Source organism: Artemia sp. Qi Xiang Cuo, chromosome 2, assembly GCF_049724085.1.
Source record: "Artemia sp. Qi Xiang Cuo chromosome 2, ASM4972408v1, whole genome shotgun sequence".
Taxonomy (NCBI): Eukaryota; Metazoa; Arthropoda; class Branchiopoda; order Anostraca; family Artemiidae; genus Artemia; species Artemia sp. Qi Xiang Cuo.
In genome coordinates, this window is record NC_142795.1 from 53,842,264 (window position 1) to 53,862,683 (window position 20,420).

At 34.4% G+C, this 20,420-nt stretch overlaps 1 protein-coding gene across 1 annotated transcript in view; it reads right to left on the reverse strand.

The window, feature by feature from the left end:
• Positions 1–15,086: 15,086 nt before the first annotated feature.
• The window catches only part of LOC148955371 (uncharacterized), a 109,033-nt gene continuing 103,699 nt past the window's right edge, over positions 15,087–20,420 (reverse strand). The window contains exon 3 of the mRNA XM_089107177.1: positions 15,087–15,230. Coding sequence (XP_088963303.1) covers positions 15,087–15,230 — 144 coding nt within the window. The remainder of the gene's footprint in view (positions 15,231–20,420) is intronic.

The following is a 20,420-nucleotide window of genomic DNA, read 5'->3' on the forward strand; positions in this document are numbered from 1 at the left end:
CATTTTGCTCACACTTTCATCTAGGATGCTTAAATCATCAGCATAATCCAAGTCCAGGAGACTTTTTCCTCCCCATTTGATTCCGTGGTCTCCCATTGCCTTTCCTGTGCTCCTTAAAACAAAGTCCATCAAAATAATCCATATAAAGGGGGATAGAACACAACCCTGCTTAACTCCTGGTTTAATGCAAAACCAGCTGCTAACCTCATTTCCTACCTTAACCGCAGCAGTGTTATTATAATACATATCACTAATCACTTTAATGTATTTGTCTGGTATAACATACAATGATAAAACCTATACTAAAGCTCTTCTATCAACAGGATCGAACGCTTGCTCATAATCTATAAAACTGAGGACCAAAGGTGTTTGAAAACTTAGACACTTCTCAATTATTAACCTAAGAGTGAAAATTTGGTCAACACATCCTCTACCTTTTCTAAAACAGCACTGCTCTTCTCTTAAAACTTTGTCTACGGCACCTCTCAGTCTAAAAAGCATCATATTACTAAGCAATTTGCTACCTACAGAAACCAGACTAATGCCTTGATAATTAACACACTCACGTTTATCACCTTTCTTATAAAGTAGCTTAATTAAGGTTTTTCTAAAATCATTAGGTACTTCCCCTTTTTCAAAAATCATATTCATAATCTTCAATAGCTTATTTCTAACCTCAGAGCCACCATATTTAATAAACTCATTTACCACCCTATCAGCAACTGGAGCCTTATTATTCTTTAATCATTTTAGTACTGTTGCTAATTCCTCCTCACAAAACAAATCTTCCTTCACATCCAAGGTATCACAAACTTTTTCATTTTCCTCTATATTTTTTCCTGCAACTCTATCTCGGTTAAGCAAGTTCTCAAAATGTTCGGCCCATCTCGCTTGAGCTTTTTCCTTATCGGTAATTGCCACCCCATTCCTATCTTTAACTGGGACAAGTCCGGATTGACTACTACCTCTCAATTTGTTAACGTGCCAGTACAATATTTTACTATTATGCCGTCTAGCTGCATCTTCTAAATCCTCGGCAATTTTATCCATGGCCTCCACTTCACACCTCCTTAGTTCATATTTCAATGCTTTCTCCACTTTCTTTACATTTCTTTTGTTTTCATGCGATCTATCACTCAGATAATTCTTGTACAAGTCCTTTCTCCTTTCTATTAAACGTAAAGCTTTTTCACTAATATTCTTAGCTGCAGTTCTAGCTTTCTTTCCTAATACACCTTCGGCAACTTCACAAATTATTTTTATAAAATTATTCCAACATTATCAAATTTTAAACTCTCAAGTTTAGTATTCAACTGTTCCTGGAAAGTTTCTCACAAATTCTCATCCTGGAGTCTACTAACATCATAACTTCCCGGGAGGTAATTACCCTTCCTATATTTCAGCTTTAAATTAACCCTTGACACTACTAGATGGTGATCTTTACTTTTAACATCAATAACAGCACTCCTATATACCCTAGTATCTTGTATTGATCCTGCCAGTCTTCGGTTTACTATAACATAATCAATAAGGTTTGCTGTCTTACCATTACGTGAATACCGTGTTAGCTTATGAGCCATTTTATGACCAAACACCGTATTGGTTATAACTAGATTGTTATACCTACAAAATTGCAAAAGTCTGTATCCATTACTGTTTTCTTTTCCTGCACCAAATTTACCTACGCTGGGATACCATCTATCCTTATTTCTACCAACCTGGGCGTTAGGTCGGAGGGAAGTGGAAGGGGGATATGTACGGAAGCATTAGTGGTGAATCTGGCTGAAAAAAGCCGAGTGTATACGACATCCACCTTCGCTCACCCGGAAGCTTGTTACGCTATACTACTGTCGTTTGCAGTAGCTCATTGCTGACAATCAAACAGTTCCTGGCAACGAACAGTAAGTAATGATGGATGCGGCTCAATAGTAAACGAAACTGTAAGAAACAGAGTCTTGATAATAATAGATATATCAAAAGAATCGAATTTTGAACGTAATTCAAAATATATAATATTCATGAAATTTAATGTTACCCATCAAAAGTTATGAGCCTGAGAAAATTTGCCTTATTTTCCAAAAAGGGAGAAAACCCCTAAGAAATCAAGTGATCTTAATGAAAATCACACCATGAGATTCATTATAACAGAGAACCAATCTGTAGAGGTTTCAAGCTCCAATATACAAAAACGGGGAATTTTGATTTTTTTGCCAGAAGAAAGATCACGGATGCGTGTTTTTTTATTATTATTTTTTCCCGGGGGTGATCGTATCGAACCAGTGATTCTAGAAGATCGGGAGGCGGCTCATTTGATCAAAAATCAAAAGTTGTAGTGCCCTTATTAAGTGATCAAAAATACTGAAAGGCAGCTACCCCCCTTCCATCTCCCTTTTTTACCCAAAATTGTCTGATCAAAATGTTTCGAAATCCATTTTCTTCAGCATGGTCGAAAGATCTAGCAACTATGTCTTTGAGGATGACTTGACCCCCAAAGCCCCGGGGGAAGGGCTGCAGGTTATGAACTTTGCCCATTGTTAACATATAGTATTGGCTATTGGGAAGCATAAATATATATTTAGGGGATTTTCTGATGGGGGTGCTTACGTGGGGCGATCTTTCCATGAAGGAGTTTTCGTGGGAGAAGGGAATTTTCCATGGGAGGCGAGCTGGATTTCTCAGTATTAATTAAAAACTATCAGAAATTAAATAATTTTTTTTAACTGATAGTAAGGAGCAACATTATAACTTAAAACGAACAGAGATTATTAGGCCTACGTATATGAGTGGGCTGCCCCCTCAGTACCTCGCTCTTTACGCTAAAGTGTTTTTCAAATTTGTTGAAATCTTATTATTCTAATTAAACGGTCCTTGTGTATTAGGAGTCATTCTTAAATAATTGCAACAAAAAGTCAAACTTTAGCGTAAAGAGCGAGGTAAGAGGAGAGTGTAACCCCCTCATATGCTCAATATTTTTTGTTCGTTTTAAATTTTAATGTTGCTCCTTACTTTCAGTTGAAAAAACTTGTTTTTTTTATTAAATTTTAGTAAAAGCCGAGCTCCAGCACTTATATTTATGATCGTTTAATTTGTGTTTATTATTTATAATGTATTACGTAATGTTTTTAAGTTCACGAAGAAGCGTGTTTTGTTAAATAGTTACTCTTCTTCCCTACCACTTGAATAGACCCTATTTTAGTAGCACCCCCTCTTGTACCCCCCCCCCCCAAATAAAAACATCGTAGCTACTCTTCTTTTCTTCTGAGAGGCTAATTGTTCCTCCTCGGTCAGTCAAGCAGGCTACAGTTTTTCTTTCTAGGACTAAAAATGTACATAATGTGTCTAGTGTTGATAATATCCTGATTTTTCGTTCGCTTCCGAATCGGAATGCAAAGTTCTGATAGAGGATGCATTAGTAGATCTTACTGATGGAGTGTTCAAAGATATGGTTCACCAATAGTTCGGAGAAGTTTTTCAATTTAAAAAAATATCTACCTTGGAATTCTGTTTCTGCTGTTATCGGACGAGTTGGTTTTGGATCCAGAATCAGTGTAAAATCATATGATTTCTGCAGTCAACAATATTTGTTGTTCCAATTCATCAAATGTTGTCGGTTCTACCTACATATCTCAGCCAAGAGGAACTTTCCGCTTTGTTTGATTTGTCCCATTTTCGGTCTGTGGCTTTAAGGGAACAATTTTTAGACTTGGCGTACAAACACCGCAAAATATTCACAACCAATGAGACAGATTTCTGTAAATGTGACTTAATGGAGTGCCAAATAAATACAGGTGATTTACCCCCTATCCGTAGCCGTCCCTGCAATTGGTCATATGTTTAACAGCTGCAGTATTAAAGGATAATTGGCCACAAAGGATATTGGTCACAGTATTAAAGGATAAGGTCAGCAGGTTATTAAAGGCTGGAATCACTGAAGAATGTGATAGTCCTTACTCTTTGCCAGTCATCCTTATCAAAAATAATAACATGGGTTGCGTATGGCAGTCAATTATAGGGTGTTGCACAAAAAATCGTTAAGGATGTTTTAAATTTTGAGGATGTTTTGGAAACATCGTTATATGTTGCCAAAGATCCAGGATTTGCTAGATAGGATGTCTTCGTCTAAGGTTTTTTCCACTATGGACTTTTTTGTTGAGGGCGTTACTAAATGTTAGAAAGTAGTCTTACCGTGATAAGACAGTTTTTGTTTGCACTTATAGTTTGATCCATTTTAAACGTGATCCGTTTCGATTGTACAATATGCCTTCGTCTTTTCAACCACTAATAAAAAAAAATGTGGAATTTGTTTTTGACGAGGAAAAAAATAGTTTCTTGATATTCTTAGAAAATATCTGGTTAGTTCACCTATTCTTGGCCTCCCTTGAATAAATCAGGGATGTTATCTTCTCGCCCCAGATGTCAGAGAAAATAAAATTTTGGCAAAGCTTTCAAAGTTCCAAAAAGGCAAGGAAGTGATCTTGCAATATTTCTCGAACAGTCTTTCTTCAGCTGATCGAAATTATTCAGCTGATCAAACTTGAATATACAAATGAATGTGCATTGTCAGTTAATATACATATACTGATATTTAGTAATCAAAATGTTAATATTATTTGATTTATTAAAGTTATATAAGTAAAGAAAAACTTATTTTTTTCAGTAAAGTGCAAACTATGTTCTGGCCTGGGTAAGGCATAGGGGTTTTGAGCCCAACTTATGTTAGTTTCTGATCGTTTTGAGTTTGACTCGGTTATTTATTGTAATTTCTGTTCGTTTTGGGTTTCATTTATCTATAGATGCTGATTTGTGGTAGTTTCACGCTTGGTAGATTGTTTGATTTTATTTTTGCTCATTTTTTGTTTAATGGAGTTCTTTACTTTTCTTTGAAAAACTTATTTTGTGGAAAATTTTTTTTAAATTTATTTCTTTTTGTTTTATATTGACATAGTCTTTTCAGAGAAAAAGAAAATAATACTTTAAATCTTTTCGTTTTTGTAAGAATTTATAGATTGGCCTGCTATTTGTATGCTGGAGAAAAATTTTCAGCAATTTTTAACTACATACGCCCTATTAAAAATCTGGAGAAAAATAGTAGTGTTTAATTTAGTTTCATACCTCCTCTAGTTGACCTGAAATGGAAAACTTGATACCATTCGCAAAAAAAATCTGTTTACTTTTTTTGATAGCTTGGATACACTTATGCTATTTTGATTTGGTGAAATTTTAAGAGTAGAAGCAGCCCCGAAAGATTGAACATAATACCCTCACTGGTTCTTGGGATACTGCTGATATGCCTTATTGGGAATTAGCATTAACACAGTAAATTTTGATTTAATCTTATGGCTACATTTAGTTTTTAAACATAAAGTCAAATGGGTGGGTGGGTGTGGGAGGGCGATTAGTTTCCCTCCAATCACTTTCGACTATTAAAAAGGGCATCAGCCATTTCTATTTTCAATCGAATGATACCCTTTTCGAATTTCCTACGACAACTCCTTTGATACAAAGTGCCCTGGTCTAAACAACAACAACAACAAAAAATAATACATTATACCCACATCAACCTTTACTATAGAAATGTCAAGTCTTCCAATCACTTTCGACTATTAAAAAGGGCACTAGGTCTTTCGATTTCCAATCGAATGAGCTTTTTTTGAGTTTCTAAGACAACACTTCCTATAAACACCTTATATGCCCCCAGGGCATAAATTACAACAAAAAACCAACAAAGAGAAAAATCTCTAAAAAAAAAACAAACAAACGAGACTGTGGCCAGTGGAGAGAAAAGGAAAACAACAGAAACAAAACAACGCGGATATTTTAGAAATTAAAAAACATATGTTTGCTAACCTTTCCATAAATAGGGACACGGGTAATTTAAATATTGACCCAATTTATGATAACCTTCTAAAGAGTGAATCAATTGTCAATAAGGGAGTAAAGATTTTAAATAATCCCCGGGGGACTATTCTACTTGCTAGACCATAACGATTAGCTTCAGTAATATCTAACAAAAGGATTATTCCGCAAATGAATAATTAAGGTATTTTACAGTTTTTTTTATTTTTCCTCACTTACTCTGGTGTCCTCACTGAAGTAACTCTATTTTTTTAGCATCTTTTCCCTACGTGGATTAGTTTGCGCCGATTTTTTATTTTTGTTGTTTTTTTTTTTTGGTAGTGGTTTTATTGGTTTTTAGTTTTATCTTGTTTTTGTTTTTTGTGTGTGTTTAGTTCTGAATACGCCTTGTTTGTATAAAGGCGAAATATCCGCGTTGTTTTGTTTCTGTTGTTTTCCTTTTCTCTCCACTGGCCACAGTCTCGTTTGTTTGTTTTTTTTAGAGATTTTTCTCTTTGTTGGTTTTTTGTCATGGCTGGCCGGTTCGGCTTAAGATCTTTCATAAATCAAAATTCTTACCCTAAAGGGTGTGAGTGTGGCTGTCGTTATTTGACACCTAATTTCCAGAACTTTCAACTACGTTAAACAAAATGGCTATTTAAAACTTTTGATTGGATGTGTAGGGGGAACATGTGGGTGTGAGAGGGGTGTTAATATTTCTCCAATCACTTTCAACTATTAAAAAAGGCACTAGCCCTTTCAATTTCCAACCAAAGGCGCCCTTTTGAAGTTTCTACGACAACGCTTTCAATAAAAACCTTAGATTCCCCCAGGGAATAACTTAAAACCCTTGCCCTGAGGGCTGAGGGGGGGGGTTGTCATCCTCACAGACCTAATTTCCAGAACTTTCTGCTACGTTGAACAAAATGACTATCTGAAAATTTTAATGGGATATGTTTGGGGGAATAGTGGGCGTGAGAGGGGGGTTAGTTAGCCTCCAATCACTTTCACCTATTAAAAATGGAACTATCCCTCTCAATTTCCAATTGAATGAGCCCCTTTTGAAGTTTTTACGAAAACTCTATCATTAAAAACCTTATATGCCCCCAGGGAAAAACTTACAACCTTTGCCCTGGGGGCTCTGGGGGGTTTGTCATCCTTAAATACATAATTTTCAGAAGTTTCAACTACGTTGAAAAAAATGGCTATCTCTAAACTTTGATTGAATGTGTTTGGGCAAATGGTGAGCGTGAGACGGGGGTTAATTACTCTCCACTCACTTTCGACTATTAAAAAGTGCAATTTTAATTTCCAATCAAATGAGCCCCTTTTGAAAAATCTACAACAACTTTCTATACAAACCTTATAAGCCCCCAGGGCATAACTTACAACCCCTGCACTGAGGGCTATGATGGGGTTATCATCCTAAAAGACCTAATTTCCAGAACTTTCGACTATGTTTAACAAATTGGATATCGCAAAAATTTTGATTGGATGTGCCTAAGGAAATGGTGGGCGTGAGAGAGGGGTTTGTTGCCCTTCAATCACTTTTGACTATTAAAAGGGCACTAGCCCTTTCAACTTTCAATTGAATGAGCCCTTTTTGATGTTTTTACAACATCGCTCTCTATAAAAAATTCAATAAAAAATTTATATGCCCCCAGGGTATAACTTATAATCCTTGCCCTGAAGACTGTGGGGGGAGTGTCCTGCTCAAAGGTATAATTTCCTGAATTTTAAACTGCGTGGAACAAAATGGCTATCTAAAAATTTTGATTGGATATGTACGGGAAAATGGTGGGCGTGGAAGGGGTGTTAGTTGCCTTCCAATCATTTTCGACTATTAAAAACGGTACTAGCCATTTTAATTTCCAATCGAATGAGCCCTTTTTGAAGTTTCTAAGACGACGCGTTCTATATAAAACGTATATGCCCCCAGAGCATAACTTATAACCCTTGCCGTGAGGGCTGTGGGGGAGTGTCCTCCTCAAAAATATAATTACGATCTGGGAATCCACACCACTGAACAAAATGGCTATATAAAATTTTTAAATGGATGTGCTAGGGGAAAAGGTGGCCGAGAGAGGGGGGCTAGTTGCCCTCAAATCACTTTCAACTATCACTAGAACTTTCAATTTCCAATCAAATGAGCCCTTTTTCAAGTTTCTACGACAAAGATTTCAATAAAAACTTTTATACCCCCAGGGCATAACTTATAACCCTTGCCCTGAAGACTGTGGGGGGAGTGTCCTGCTCAAAGGTATAATTTCCTGAACTTTAACTGCGTGAAACAAAATGGCTATCTCAAATTTTGATTGGAGGTGTTTGGGGAAATAGTGGGCGTAGAAGGGGTGTTAGTTGCCTTCCAATTACTTTCGACCATTAAAAGAGGCACTAGCCGTTTCTACTTAAAATCGAATGAGCTCTTCTTGCAGCTTCTACGACAATGTTTTCTATAAAGACGTTATATGCCCCCAGGGCATAACTTACAACCCTTTTCCTGAGGGCTGTGAGGGGGTTGTCATCCTCAAAGACCTAATTTACAGAACTTAAAACTACGTTGAATAAAATGATAATTGAGAAGTGCCTGAGTTTTCAAACACCTTTGGTCCCAGTTTTATGGATTATGAGCAAGCGTTCGATTCTGTTGATAGAAGAGTTTTAGTAAAGAACCATATAATGACCTATTTAATTATTAAGTAAATTATTTTTCTAATGTAAAGCTGAGACGGTATCCTATCGAGGTGGTATCCAGAGGAGGGGGTAGGGAGGTATTACATTTAAATTATAATATTTCGAATTTTTTTTATTGAAAACAGGGGTGCCAAAAAGTTATATTGTTTTTAATTTAAAGCAGAGACGGCATCCTATCAAGGTGGTATCCAAAGGGGGGGGGGTAGTGACCTATCATATTTAAATGATAATGCCTCGATTTTTCTTTTAAAGCAGGGATGCCAATAAGTTAGTTTTTTTATTTAAAGCAGAGACGGTACCGTATCAAGATGGTATCCAGAGGAGGGGGGCATAGGGAGCTATTATATTTAAGTGATAGTACCTTGATTTTTTTTTATTGAAAGCAGGGATGCCAAAAAGTTGAAAAGTTGACAAAAATTGAAAAGATTTTCGTGAGTTATGCTTGATACAGCACTTGTAGTTTTATCATCCAGAGGGAAAGGGACATATGCGTCCAACCCGTTTTTTTCTTATTGATGAAACGGGTTTACTTTGAAAACATTCATTCATAAGTACCAGACAGATTCACACTAAACCGAATCGGTGTGACGAAAGCGATATCGACATCCCCACCTAACGTTGCGCTTGTGTGACAATGACGCCCTTGGTCCAGTGCCCAAGTTATATCAAAAGGCCAGGTCATAATAAAAGCTTTCAATTTGGGATGTTCAAGGAGGAGTCTTTGACAGTCTTGTGACCTCAGGGTACTAGATGTTGCAACATTCTTACGTATCTACAGTGGTTTAAAAAATTCGATCACCCCACAAATGATTACCAAAAATATGCACAAATATAACAAATGTAACAATTGGAATATTATAACACTTTTTTCAAAGCTTTGAAGAAAAGCAAAAAAGGCTAAATACCCCTAACTACGCTTGAAAGCTATTTTAAAAAGACACTCTTTGGAGATTTCCATGGATATGACCATAGCAGAAGCTTTCAGCCTGGGTGGGGATCAAAGAGGAGTCTTTGATTATTTTGACCACAGGTGACTTATTGTTGTGACTTTCTTAAATTTGGTAATTTTTATTAGCATTTGGAAATCAAAGCTTAAACTCAATAACTGATAATAAGTGTCCTAACATTTTGCTTGGATTAAAACTTACGAACTAGGATGAAAATCTCAAAATCATCCCGTGGCTACTTCAGTCTGCATATTATTTCATTTAATTATATTTAAAACGGACGAGCTTTTCATTTATTACCTAAGAAAATAACTGGCACTTCATTTTCTTCATACTGAATAAACCATTAAGTGTTTTTTTCATTTCATTGTAATTGAAGTGTTCTCATGTGAAGTGTTCATGATGTATTTTCAATTTGATAAATTTACTCCTTTTAGATGCAGTTTATAATTTGACTGATATTAGGTATTTATCAGTTTATAATTTGGAATGAATCCCCAAAAGAAAAAATGAATAATATCCAAAAGAGTAGCCAAAAGCAATAAAAAAGCAGCAGTTTAGCCTTAGCCTACATGACATATATTCTATAAAGAAGCCAAAAAACTTTAAAATGCATTTTTTTTTAAATTGTTATTAAAAACTAGTTTTTAATACAATAAGATATTTTAGGAATCCAAAAGAGCAAAAAAAAAAAACAGTCAATATCAAAGTCGCCCATTTCAACTGTTTTAAAGGTGACAAAGCAGATATAGGCAAAGGGCATTATGAAAAAATTAATCTTCTAAGTTCAAAGTTATATTCAAAGTTTTTACCCAGATAACTGACGAATTTTGTGATACGGTATTTGAATTTTTGCATGCAGTAATGCTCGATGAAAAAAACTACTAATTTTGATAATTATTTATGTTAAGAATATATAGCTAATTGATACTTCAACTACTCGTATTATACCAAGGTTCTGAAACATCACTGTCATTTCGTTTCTACCAGATTTCTACTTCTCTTCATGAATAACAAAGAAGACCGGTTTCGAGTCAGCAACCTGTGAATATTTGAACCCATAAATAGGCTCGAATCTGTTGTAAATTTAAGCTGTGATTTGAGAAAGACTGATGAAAATATTATTGTTTGCGGTCAACATTGATCGTGCCGGTAGCGCGCCGCCGAAATCTTACCAGCGGCGTGGCGGTGGCGCGCAGTTTTGGCCCCGCCGCCGCCGGTCTTCCCTCATCGGCGTTGCGCCGGGGTCTAGTTGGTATCGACCACTGGGTCAATAGGATCACCCTGGGGAAGAAAAAACAAACAAATAAAAACGCATCTGTGATGTTTCTTGTGGCAAAAAAAATACAAAACTCCATATGTTTGGAAATAGAAGCTTTAAATCTCTACCGAAGGGTTATCTGGTGTAATGAATTTGATAGTATGATCTTCATTAAGATTCAGAAAATTTAGGGGGTGTTTCCCCCGTTTTTCGAAAAGAAGGCATATATTTTTAGGCTCGTAACTTTTACTGGGTAACACTAAACTTGATGAAATTTATATATTTGACATCAGCATAAAAATCCGATTTGTGTGTGCCCCCTTTTAATGAGATTCCTTGGATCTTATTGAATGCCACAGGGAATCTATTATCTATTATTTCAACTATTAGGCAAGGGATCTGACACTCCACAGCCACTTCGTTTCTACCACATTTCTACTTCTCTCGATGAATAACGAAGAAAACCAGCGTCCAGCCAGCGACTTACGAAGTTTTTAACTCATGAATAGGCCCGAATATTTTTTAAATTCAAGCTAGGATTTGAGAAAGACTGATGAAAACAATAATGTTTGCGGTCAACATGATCGCGCCGCCAGCGCGCCGCCGTTGCTATTTTTGGCCTCCCTTATCGGCACGGCACCGGGGTCTATATATATATACATATATATATATATATATATATATATATATATATATATATATATATATATATATATATATATATATATATATATATATATATATATATATATATATATATATATATATATATATATATATATATATATATATATATATATATATATATATATATATATATATAAATATATATATTTATATATATATATATATATATATGTCATAGGCAGTGCAATCGCGCAGCCAAGTTTTTATTAAAGCGTTCGACTGCTTTTATTTCTTTGCCGGCAAAAATACTTCTTAACTTTGTAATACGTATTTAAAAGTATTATATACATATATACCTACTATTATACCATACAGTACACATACATTATTTGTAATCATGCTATTACTTGATATTAAAATTACTGCGAATATAAGATACAAAATATACGGTACTTGTACATTATATGCTACACACGAAAGAAGTCAAGTTTGTCAATGCTAATGAACTAAAATAAAACACGATGAATTTATTTAATAGTTTACAAACAAATTTGAGCTATATATTTGCACATTAGGGGGGTGGGGGGTATAGCATAGCAAATATTAAATACGTAACCTAACCTAACCTAGGTACCTCTTTTCGCCCCTAAACCCCAAAAAACAATCGTTTAAACATTGTAAACTCGATAAGAAACCTCGCTTTGCAATCAATTTAGATAGCAAGTACCCGTTTGACGGGTCTCGATGTCTGGTTTGCTTTTACAGTCTATAGCGCTGTGTAGCATATAATGCACCAGTACCAAATATAAAATACTTTTTTGGAAAATGTTGGCCCTTTTATCAATCTTCAGATTTGGCAAAGGAAAACAAGTTATGCCTACAGATAGAACTTAAAATTTCGATCGTTTATGTGTAAAGGGGCTTTAGTTCATGGAAAATTGATCGACTATGACTGGGTTGGGATGATACAATTAAAATATTTTTCAGACAATATTCGAGTGACAGTAAAATTTCCTTTCGGTGACACGGTTCAATTGAAATAATAAGGCTTTTGAAAAGGGCAACTATTAATGGTCTACTGAGTTTTTTTGAAGTTTCGAAAGTCTTAAAGACTAAACCTATGACCTCGTGTCTACGAGATTCTGAAGATACAGAGATTCTCGTTAGGTTTTATGATTAAGAACTTAGAAGGGTCATGATAGTGGAGTCTATCAGATTGGAAAGATATTGAAGCCTCGAAATCATAAGATACTAAGGACTTCTTTATTCATATGAATGTCACGTCATTTATATCCATTTAAAAAAAAAACCTAAGACTAAACAAATTTTCTCAAAGTTTGGATCTACCTAGATGGTTTTTTATGCCAGAAAATGTTCTTCTAACTGCATATTTCGCTGTGGTTCATTTTGTTCATCATTACGTCAGTGATTTTCTCCAATCCTTTTCCTTTAGCTGTTTGCATTCATTTGTCAGCTTGTATAATTTAGAAAGACTTAACAATACCAAAAATCTTTTCCAGCTTCACCCCCAGTAATTATTATTATTTTTTTTTTAGTAATAGTTAAATATTATTGAAAAAACGATTAAAAATCAATAGGTAGCACATGAAAAGCGTCACTAGCAAGTATGTGCTACTAACACCAAAAGAAAGAAAGAAAGAATCTATAAGAAGTTGGAGGGTGAAACCGTGTACAAAAAAAACTACATAAATATTTCATACGCAATAAAACTTTAATTTTCATTTAATTCAATCAATCCAAGTCTGTTTCGAAGGTATATTTACCAAGAAACCCCACACATAATTCAGATTTTAATTGACTAATGGGTAATTCTTTGGTAGTTGCGATAATCTTATTCCAAAAATTAGCCTTTGAATAATTGAAAAAGAAATTCTACTTGAAAATAGGCAAGGAACCTCAATAGCTCCTCTTGTCCAAGTTCCGTGATGATGGAGATTCGACCTTTCACGAAATATTCCAGAAAACAGTGTGGAAGGCATCCATAACAATAAGTGTAGATAAAAACCTGTGTATAAAAATCAAGCAATTCAACTGTAGGCATTGTATTAATTATATTATACACTGACCTGACCGCAGCTTGGCTCCCTATTCCACAGAATGATCTAATGGCATTATTCTTCAGTACACGATTGGGTGAAGTATTGAAGGGAAAGTACTATGCCATACTGACGAACAGTACAAAATATATGGATATATCAGAGAAAGTATCTACCTTAAGAGTAGATACTTACTACCGTGATATACTTTCTACAATATATGTATCTATAGTAAAACATATGAAAAAAAACTTGTTTTTATTTACGGATAATCCCTAAATAACACGATAATATTTTACTTATAGTTTTTAAATGCTATTTAAATGATACATTTTTCTCAGCATTAATCCCAAGGTACTTAACGGTCCTCGATGCTTAACAATTCCCTTCTGTGAAGGTATTTCAGTAATCCGAGAATGCTAATTTGAAGACCGTGAAAACATAACAACATTCGACTTATATTTAGGTCAAGTCGGTTTACCTTCTACCATAAACATATCTTGGTCATTGCTGGATTGATTGTAGAGGTTGTTCCGTTGTTCCGTTGATCCTGGACCCATAAGGTGCAGGATCGACTAAATCCCTAATTCTAGAAGTAGTTGTAACTGAAACCAAATTGAATTGGATTTAACAGTTTATGTAGTTCCAAATGATCTTATATTCTAGCGTTAAGACACTTTTCAACAGCACGAGAAGTAACAAGCAAGACCGAAATAAGCCGATAATTTACAAGATCGTTCTTATTACCGCCCTTGAAAATAGGAGTTATTCTAGCAGCCTTCAAACAATCTGGAAACCTTCCTTGTTTCAAACACACATTAATACGGGAAGTAAAAATATCTGGAATATAAGGAAACGCTGTTTTAACAAAAGAAGATTAAGTGAATCACTAATGGCCGACGTACTTTTCATCCCAAAAATAATTGTCTACTTTGTAGTGACAGAAGCGTTTCGTATACATAGCAATATCAATTGGAATCTTCATAAAAAAAAATCCAAAGGAGGATCATCATTAGAATTTACAATACGGGAAGATAAATTTACACCAATATTAGCAAAATCCTGAGTAAGAGCATCACCTACCTCTTCTGGTTTATTAGTTGGCAAACTCTGTGGATTAGTACCTCAGAGTTTTCTGTCGATATCACGCTTTTAATTACTTTCTATGTTTTTGCAGGGCTAACGCAAGTTTCTTTGAATTCATTTTCAAAGTATATATTTTTTTACATTTCTCAGTACTTTATTAGGGGTTCCTATAAATTTTGTAAATTCTTGAACAAATCGAATCATTTTCATTATTTAAAGTATTCCTTTAAAGTTGTTCTCTTTTATTAACACAATGTAACAAGCTAGGTAACAGCCATGGTTTCTTAGGATTCTTTTTACTTGATCATGTACGAGCCATCACACATGTCTTTGCCATTATCAAAATCAACATATAATAAAATCTTTGAAACCCATATTTGTATCACCCATAAGATCTACCAATTTATTCCAATCAACTTCCACAATTTCCTGCTTAAACTTTTGAAGGTTACTTTGGTTAAGCACGGGCATTGAACTCTTTGGAATTGTTGATGCGGGCCAAAGTCTAAGTCTTGGGTCTAAGTTGAAGAATAAATTGTTCAAATAAAATTTCCTGATATACTACTAGATCATTTCTTATCACAACCTCAATATTGCTTCGGATATATGCTCAATTTCCTCCATGTTGTCTGAATTGTCAATTCCTATTATAAAATTTATATCCTGGATATGTAAGAGAGCTGAGTTGTGGTTATTCAGCCAAGTTTCAGTAAGACCGATAATCTGAAAAGTAGAGAGTTCACATATCTCATTTAAGAGATTAAACGAAAAATTTAGCCCTTGGCAATTTAGGTGGAAGACATTGAGATATCCCAAATCACCATGCTCAGATTGAATTTCATTTTTAATCAAATATTTCGAACTAACAGATTTAAATTGAATTACGTCGTTGCATAATCCAGTAAGGATCAGGCATGTTCTCATTCGCAGGATCATAACTTTTACAGGTTTTATTATTCTCCTGAGAGACGATCGACAATCTCAGCATTCATTTTACTTACATTTTTTTTTGGCGGCGCTAAAATGACGCGCCCCTTCATTCCTTTGTAATTTTGATTACTTTGCGAGTACTGCCTGTTTGATTGATGATGTTCATTGTCACATGTCTTCTAACCACAGATTTTGTTGTGTTTAATTTTCGGTTTTAGCTCTTGATTTAACAGAGTCCTAGTTTTTTTTCATGGTACTTTCGGAATATATGAAATTTTTCCACATATTCCAAAAGTCACTGCATGTTTAAAAAGTTTGCCCACAAAATAATTTTTATGTAGCATTACCAACAATTTTAAAATAATGAATCTCCTAAACTCTGGTAAAGATATAACCTCAGGTACTCGCCAAAGAGGGTTTTATCAAATACCATGTGACTGTGGCCGCTTTTATGTTCGTAGAACCCATCAAAATTTAGAAAAACGCCTACAACAACACAAAGATGATATAATTAAAGCTTTAAATTCTAATAGCACAAATGTTTCTTTTGATTCTGCTTTAAGCAGTCATATCTATGATAACCCTAGCCATAGAATGCTTTTTGAAGAAACTTGCCTTATTAGCAATGATTTAGGCAAAAAAAGGTTGTTCGAGAGGCAATTGAAATTAAATTCAAAATAAATAGTAATATTCCTTTAAATAGGGATTTGGGGGAATATTCAATTAATGCCTTGTATACAAATTTAATTAGAAATAATTTATCTGATTATATAGTGTAAATAATTCCACTCAAACTGTTACGGAGAGACCTCCTAGGCTGGCTGCCAAAAAGGCGAGATTAGCTTTAAGAGCTTGTCTGTAAGTGTTTTTTTTTCCATTTGAATGAACTATCTTTTTTCACTTCGCTTGTTGTACCAGTCCTGGTTGAACTTCTTTGAAGCAATGATGTTGGGGCTCTTTTGATTTTTTCTTTTAGTTTTAACGATTGAATTTTAATGTGAGTTGCTTTTATATTGGTTTTTTCTTCATTTGTTTTGCTGAGGACGGCCCTTGGATGTAGGGTCGAAATATTCATTTGAAGTTGCGTTCCACTGTCTTATATAAAATTTTCCTATTGTTCTAATTATTGTTTATGATGGAAACGCAGCGTGGTCTTCGTCGCTATTTAATAAATTCTGTTCGCTTTAAGTTTTAATGTCGTTCTTTAGTTTCATTTTAAAAAAGCGTGTGTTTTTATCATTAATTAATCCATCATACTTAGTACCATCTGCCAAATCTTAATGGACTAATATAGATGCTACAAGTAGGAACCTATCATGAGTTCCAGGGAGACCGTGTGCTGCCATCTATAATCGAGTCTAACGGGTCAATGACCCCTTTTTCATGGTTTTTCTCACTGAGGATGTTTTTTCATGGTTTTTCTCACTGGGGATGTTTTTTCATGGCTTTTCTCACTGAAGATGTTTTTTCATGGTTTTTCTCACTTTGATGTTTTTTCATGGTTTTTCTCACTGTGTATGTTTTTTCATGGTTTTTCTCACTGTTGATGGTTGTTTCTTGGATGTCAACAACAATTGATGGATGTTTCTTGGATGCCAACATCCGGTTGGAATATTATGATAACAAGGTGAAATCATCAGATAAGGAAATTTCAATATTGGAATATTCTTATTCGAGACTTCAAAATACAGACAGGAAAAGATAACTGATTGACACAATTTCTCCATGACACAAGATACATTTGAAAGCAGAAACGAAAATGGTAAACCATCTGAGGGAATGCTAACTCCTATTAAGAGATACATATTATTTTTTATTAGGGCGGTTCTCGACTGTGTTCGGTATAATACACAACTACCATTTGAATATTGTGATAAGGTCCCCTATCCCAACCCCAAAGGGCCCCCGGGCCCCCAAAAGGCCCCCGGGCCCCAAAGGGCCCCTACCCCTCTATCTCCCTCCCCCTCCCCCTCCCTCCCCTTCCCTTCTACACCTCCCCCTCATCCCCCTCCCCACCCCCTTCAAGAGTTGGAATATTTCAGTACTGTTTGAGAGTTGGAATATTTCAGTAGTGTTTTGTTGTGGTTTACCTTGTCACTGGTACATTCTCTTGATGTTTCAGAGTTCATTTTAGATCTTTTTCGTTGAAATGCAAGAGTTGGAATATTTCAGTAGTGTTTTCTCGTGGTTTACCATGTCACTGTTACATTCTCTTGATGTTTCAAAGTTCATTTTGGATATTTTTAGTTGAAATGCAAGAGTTGGATCATTTCAGTAGTGTTTTCTCATGGTTTACCTTGTCACTGTTACATTCTCTTGATGTTTCAAAGTTCATTTTGGATTTCTTTCGTTGAAATGTAAGAGTTAAAATATTTCAGTAGTGTTTGTTGTGGTTTACCTAGTCACTGTTAAATTCTCTTGATGTTTCAAAGTTCATTTTATATTTTTCTTTCCTTGAAATGTAAGAGTTAGATTATTTCAGTAGTGATTTTTGTCGTGGTTTACCGTGTCACTGTTACATTCTTTTGATGTTTCAAAGTTCATTTTAGATTTTTTTCTGTTGAAATGCAAGAGTTGGAATATTTCAGCATTGTTTTGTCATGGTTTACCTTGTCACTGCTACATTCTTTTGATGCTTCAAAGTTCATTTTGGATTTTTTTCGTTGAAATGCAAGAGTTGGAATATTTCAGTAGTGTTTCGTCATGGTTTACCATGTCAATTTTACATTCTTTTGATGTTTCAAAGTTCATTTTGGATCTTTTTCGTTGAAATGCAAGAGTTGGATTATTTCAGTAGTGTCTTGCCATGGTCTGTCTTGCCACGATTGTATCATTTTTGTTTTTAAAAGTTCATTTTGGTTTTATTTTTCTGAAATGTATGAGCTGGAATATTTCTGTAGTTTTTATTGTGTTTTGACTACTCACACTTACAATTTTAGGATTTTCTAAAATTCATTTTAGATTTTTTCTTTCCTTGAAATGTAAGAGTTGGAACATTTCAGTAGTGTTTGTTGTGGTTTAACTAGTCACTGTTGCATTCTTTTGATTTTTCAAAGTTCGTTTAGACTTTTTTCGTTGAAATGTAAGAGATAGATTATTTCAGTAGTGTTTTATAGTAGTTTACCTTATCACTGTTACATTCTCTTGATGTTTCGAAGTTCATTTTTTATTTTTTTTGTTGAAATGCAACAGTTAGATTCTTTAAGTAGTGTTTTGTCGTGGTTTACATTGTCACTATTACGTTCTCTTGATGTTTCAAAGTTCATTTCGGATTTTTTTCGTTGAAATGTAAGAGTTGGAATATTTCAGTAGTGTTTGTTGTGGTTTACCTAGTCACTATCACATTCTGAAGATGTTTCAAAGTTCATTTTGGATTTTTTTTTCCTGGAAATGTAAGAGTTGGAATATTTCAGTACTGTTATCTCGTGGTTTACCTTGTCATGTTTTGTCGTGCTTTACCATGTCACTGCTACATTTTCATGATTTTTCAGAGTTTATTTTCGATTTCTTTCGTTGAAAAGCAAGAGTTGGAATATTTCAGTAGTGTTTTGTCGTGGTTTACCTTGTCCCTGTTACATTCTGAAGATGTTTCAAAGTTAATTTTAGATTTTTTTCCCTTGAAATGCAAGAGTTGGAATATTTCAGTAGTGTTTTGGCGTGGTTTACCTTGTCACTGTTACATTCTGATGATTTTTCAAAATTCATTTTGGTTTTTTTTCGTTGAAATGCAAGAGTTGGAATATATCAGTAGCGTTTTTCATGGTTTACCTTGTCAATGTTACATTCTCTTGATGTTTCAAAGTTCATTCGGATTTTTTTCCATGAAATGTAAGAGTTGGAATATTACTACTGTTTTTTCGTGGTTTATCTTGTCACTGTAACATTCTCTTGATGTTTCAAAGTTCATTTTGGATTTTTTTTTCGTTTAAATGCAAGAGTTGGAATATTTCAGTAGTGTTTGTTCTGGTTTACCTTGTTACTGTTACATTCTCTTGATGTTCAAAAGTTCATTTTTGATTTTTTTCGTTCAAATGCATGAGTTAGATTATTTCAGTAGTGTTTTGTCGTGGTTTACCTTGTCATTGTTACATTCTGAAGATTTTTTAAAGTTCATTTTAAATTTTTTTGTTGAAATGTAAGAGTGGTTTACCTTGTCACTGGTACATTCTCTTGATGTTTCAAAGTTCATTTTGGATCTTTTTCATTGAAATGTATGAGGTGGAATATTTCAGTAGTGTTATCTCGTGGTTTACCATTTCACTGTTACATTCTCTTGATGTTTCAAAGTTCATTTCGGATTTTTTCGTTGAAATGTAAGAGTTGGAATATTTCACTAGTGTTTGTTGTGATTTACCTAGTCACTGTTACATTCTGAAGATTTTTCGAAGTTCATTTTGGAATTTTTTTCCTGGTAATGTAAGAGTTGGAATATTTCAGTACTATTTTCTCGTGGTTTACCTTGTCATGTTTTGTCGTGCTTTACCATGTCACTGCTACATACTCTTGATTTTTCAGAGTTCATTTTTGATTTCTTTAATTGAAATTCAAGAGTTGGAATATTTCAGTAGTGCTTTGTCGTGGTTCACTTTGTCAATGTTACATTCTCTTGATGTGTCAAAGTTCATTTTAGATTTTTTTGTTGAAATGTAAGAGTTAGATTATTTCATTAGTGTTTTGTAGTGGTTCACCTTGTCACTGTTACATTCTCTTGATGTTTCAAAGTTCATTTTGGATTTTTTTCGTTGAAATGTAAGAGTTGGATTATTTCAATAGTTTTTTGTCGTGGTTTACCATGTCACTGTTACATTTTCATGATTTTTCAGAGTTCATTTTAGTTTAATTTCGTTGAAATGCAAGAGTTGGAATATTTCAGTAGTGTTTTGTCGTGGTTTATTATGTCACTGTTACATTCTCTTAATGTTTCCAAGCTCATTTTAGATTTTTTTTTTTCGTTGAAATGTAAGAGTTGGAATATTTAAATAG